The 4,653-nt window shown below is 48.7% G+C and overlaps 2 protein-coding genes across 2 annotated transcripts in view; one reads left to right on the top strand and one right to left on the bottom strand.

Annotated features, from left to right (window-relative positions):
• LOC101861531 overlaps positions 1–4,653 on the bottom strand; it is an 18,949-nt gene that overhangs the window by 2,015 nt on the left and 12,281 nt on the right. The window contains exon 4 of the mRNA XM_035971714.1: positions 1,252–2,321. Coding sequence (XP_035827607.1) covers positions 1,252–2,321 — 1,070 coding nt within the window. The remainder of the gene's footprint in view (positions 1–1,251; positions 2,322–4,653) is intronic.
• LOC106012761 (histone H3.3) lies at positions 425–1,157 on the top strand (the record flags this gene model as incomplete). The annotated part of the gene is given in 1 exon segment (XM_013086639.2): positions 425–1,157. A coding segment is annotated over 1 exon segment (128 nt), but the record flags the coding sequence as incomplete, so codon positions are not given.

Raw genomic sequence — 4,653 nt, 5'->3', positions numbered from 1 at the left:
TGTGTATGTGTGTTTGTGTGTGTGTGTGTGTGTGTGTGTGTATGTGTGTGTGTGTGTGTGTGTGTGTGCATGTGTGTTTATGCCAGCTCTTTATTTGCATATCTAACTCTGAATGAGTTTGTACTTAAGGGTGATAACGAACCATTTCTCCCCACCCCCCACCCCCCTCAACGAAAAAACAACAACCTTAGATAAGCAGAAACGAAAACCACCACCACCACTTACAATGACAACAGCAACAACAACAACAACAACAACAACAACAACAACAACAACAACAACAACGGCTACAACAGCAGAAACAACAACAACAACAACAACAACAGCAGAAACAACAACAACAACAACAACAGCTACAACAGCAGAAAGAGCAGCAACAGCAGCAACAACAACTATACACAATCATTTTTTTCTTTCAAACCCAAGGAGTCAGCGGAGTCCTGGATCGTGGACATGTTTGGGGCCGCGAAGAAATGTGGAACTCAACGCAAGAAAAAGGCTGTGACCCCCAAGGACATCACGGTAGCCAGACAGCTGAAAGGATTGAAGTAACCAAAGGAACGCAACCAAGAGCGACGCAATACCTTGTGACGTCACGGTACACGTCTTTGGTACATCGGCAAAGGTCTACTCCAGCCCCTCATCAGCCCCCCCCCCCAACCCTCTCCAAACCCCCTCGTAAGGCTATTAGTTCTGAGGTGTTTCCATTTATGCTTGTATAGAGGGGATATAATGATGTTGATTCAACAGAGATTTAGACAAAGCCACACCATCGTCTTTCCCCTTATTCCTTATTAAGAATAGGTGTTGTACAAGTCGCAACTACAGTTTGCATACAAAACAACAACAACAACAAAACCAAACAAACCTAAACCCCCCCCCAAAAAAAAAAGCTAAATAAAACAACTAAAAAAACATAAAAAGTGGCAGTGAACCAGTTTGGGAGAATATAGGCGGATAATATCATAATATTTTATGCGCCCACACAGCAGTGGATATGTTAAAATAAGCTAAAATATAATCATAAGCGCACGAGGCCATGGTCACCCCCTATATATTGGTCTCTGTGGAGACCCAGGGTGTGCTTAGTTGGTCAACCTATTTCGGAAAGGAGGGCTGGAGTAGACCTATACGGGTAAACCGGGGGTTTGTATTTTTAAAAAAAAAGAGAGAGAGAGACAGAGAGAGAGAGAGACAGAGAGAGAGAGAGAGACAGAGAGAGAGAGAGACAGAGAGAGAGAGAGCAGTCACCTTCCGGCTCAGACACTGTCTCCGCCACGCCCCCACCACGTCCGCCACTGTCCGGTTCCTCGGAGACCAGCGCGCCAGGTTCATGACCCTCAGGGAGTAGCCACAGTCCGGCAGTGGGCACACGAACTGGTCCATCTCCCGTCCATGTCTGTGGTCAGACGAGCAAGCGGGGGGCGGGGACGGGTGGTGGCAGGAGGACGCTGACTTCTGGGGGCTGCTGTCCCAACGAGGGGCAGACGATGACCTAGATTTGCTCTCCGTCCTTGACCCCGGGGAGGTGGAGGAGGAGGAGGGGGAGGAACGGTGCGCCGATTTGGAGCGTCGCGGCATGGTTGCGGAACCCCCGCATTGCGAACAGAGCCTGGGGGTTCCCCCCACACCCGCCGGGGCGCTGTAGCGAGACGGGCTCCGTTCCACGAAGAGAGGTCTTTGAGAGGTGAACGTGCTGCTTCTTGTCAGCCCCTTGGAGAGCTGATGGTTGTTGTTGTTGTTGTGGTGGTTGTGGTGGTTGTGGTGGTTGTGGTGGTTGTGGTTTTGGTGGTGCTGGTGTGTGGAGCCTCTGGTCACCGCTCGCCGTCCAGTGGCCGGACTCCCCGCCCTGGTGGTCAGTTGTGGGCGGTAGCAGCTGACGTCATCACAGGACGGGATGTAGTCCACATTGCTGGACCAGTCTGCCGGGTGTGGGGAGGAGGAGGCAGAGACCTGGGCACCAGCCACTGGCGGGCTCTGAGCGGAGTCTGGACTGACCAGTGACGTGGACGGTGTGACGTCATCTCTGCCGGCTGACCTCCCGTTGCTGGTGGACAGGAAGTCGTCTCTCTCTCTGTGCTGCTCCCTGGTCACCTTGCCCTTGTGCAGTATCTCGTCCTTGACCTTGGCCAGACACTCACTGCAGAAGGTGTGTCCACAGGGGAGGACACGCGGTCGTTGGAACAGCTGGCCACACAGGTAGCACGTGAGACAGGACAGCAGGCCCGCCGGCTCCCCGCCCACGCCATCACCACTTACAGCAACAGCAACAACAGCACCACCACCACGGACAACAAGGGCACTGCTGTCACCACCTCCACCTCCACCATCACCACCTCCACCACCACCACCTCCACCACCACCACCTCCACCACCACCACCTCCACCACCACAACCACCACTAATACGAACAACAAGAGCATTACTACTACCACCATCCCCACCACTACTATCACCACTATTGTCACCACCAACACTGCGAACAACACTACCACCACCAGAAGTCCACGAGGTATCCATGGTGATGAATCACGAGAGTTCTTTGTTGTTGTTGTTGTTGTTGTTGTTGTTGCTATTTTGTTCGTTGTTTTTTTGTCAGCGTTCAGTTAGAACAGCACTGGTCATTTCCAAAAACTGTGTCACGTGACATTGCTATATCAAGCCGCCAGATAGCAGCAAGCAGACGACCGATGTCTAAAGGAGGCAAAACAAAACTTCCTTTTTAGAATTCCACAATGATATTCTAGCTTACACACAGTGTACTCAGACTGTATGTATGACATTCTAGCTTACACACAGTGTACTCAGACTTCCACTATGACATTCTAGCTTACACACAGTGTACTCAGACTTCCACTATGACATTATAGCTACACACAGTGTACTCAGACTTCCACTATGACATTATAGCTATACACAGTGTACTCAGACTTCCACAATGACATTATAACTACACACAGTGTATTCAGACTTTATGTATAACATTATAGCTACACACAGTGTACTCAGACTTCCACAATGACATTATAGCTTACACACAGTGTACTCAGACTTCCACAATGACATTCTAGCTACACACAGTGTACTCAGACTTCCACAATGACATTATAGCTTACACACAGTGTACTCAGACTTCCACAATGACATTCTAGCTATACACAGTGTACTCAGACTTTAAGTATGATCATCTCAGTCCGAAAACGTTTCTCCCAAGGGTGTATAATATATATATAATATATATATATATAGTGGTATTATCTTGAATATTTAGCAATCCGTTGTTTCCGTACAATAAATACTCACGTCCTCACTACCCCGAGTGTTTCCCTGACCTAGCAAACGGCCGACTGAGCCACACACACATCACATCTGAGGGAGTTCTTTACACACTACACACTACACACTACACACCACTTCTCCCTACACAGGAGTTTTTTACACACTACACACTACACACTACACACTACACACTACACACCACTCCCCCTACACAGGAGTTCTTTACACACTACACACTACACACTACACACTACACACCACTCCCCCCCTACACAGGAGTTCTTTACACATTACACACTACACACTACACACTACACACTACACACCACACACTACACACTACACACTACACACTACACACCACTCTCTCCTACACAGGAGTTCTTTACACACTACACACTACACACTACACACTACACACTACTCTCCACTATACGGGACTTCTTTACACATTACACACTACACACTACACACTACACACTACTCTCCCCTACACACCTCAGAAGGTGAGCACATTCACCAACCCGCGTGCGCGCGCATCATAATGTGTAGGTGTGAGCGGCTCACGTGCATTGACTGTGGCCCCACACTTGTGCCGCACCACGGGTGGTTGTAGGGTGTCACTGGCAGGTCCCAGCTCCCTCCCTCCTCCCCCTTTGTCTCGGTCTATCTCTATCTTACTTTTCCCCAGCCCAGAATGACCATCACTATGTCGATAGGCTTCTTTTGACACACACCAATTGACATTTATTGTGTCTATTTGTGCTTCTTTCGACACGCACTAATTGACATTTAGTGTGTCTATTTGTGCTTCTCTTTACTCTAACCTGCTTGCTCAAAAATGTATTACACATGGAACCAAACCACATCAGTGGTTGACTAACTACTTCTATCACGTCAATTAGATGAAGTGGTTAGAAAACATGCACCATAGACTGACAATGTTACTGTCCTTCTCAGACCAGGCACTTGGATAAGGCGAGATGTCAAGGATACAACAGGGTGGGAGGTGTGCGTTGGTTCACCTATACACAGATGGAAAGAGAGGCAGAGACAGACAGAGGGAAAAGATACTGGACAAGATGACAACATGGCTAGGAGCAGCAAGAACAACAGACACCATTGCTGCAAGCCAAGACACAGTGAAGTGAAGGTCCATGATCGCCCACGCCAGTCGGCAAGGCATCGGATGATGATGATACCCTGATGTAGGGTGAGAAAGTGTCTGTTGGTTCACCTATACCCTATTGTAAGGTGAGAAAGTGTCTGTTCACCTATACCCTGATGTAGGGTGAGAAAGTGTCTGTTCACCTATACCCTGATGTAGGGTGAGAAAGTGTCTGTTCACCTATACCCTGATGTAGGGTGAGAAAG

Source organism: Aplysia californica, unplaced genomic scaffold (assembly GCF_000002075.1).
Source record: "Aplysia californica isolate F4 #8 unplaced genomic scaffold, AplCal3.0 scaffold00488, whole genome shotgun sequence".
In the NCBI taxonomy this organism is placed as follows: domain Eukaryota; kingdom Metazoa; phylum Mollusca; class Gastropoda; order Aplysiida; family Aplysiidae; genus Aplysia; species Aplysia californica.
Note: the sequence above shows the minus strand (reverse complement) of the source record. Positions and strands in the feature narration are given on the sequence as shown.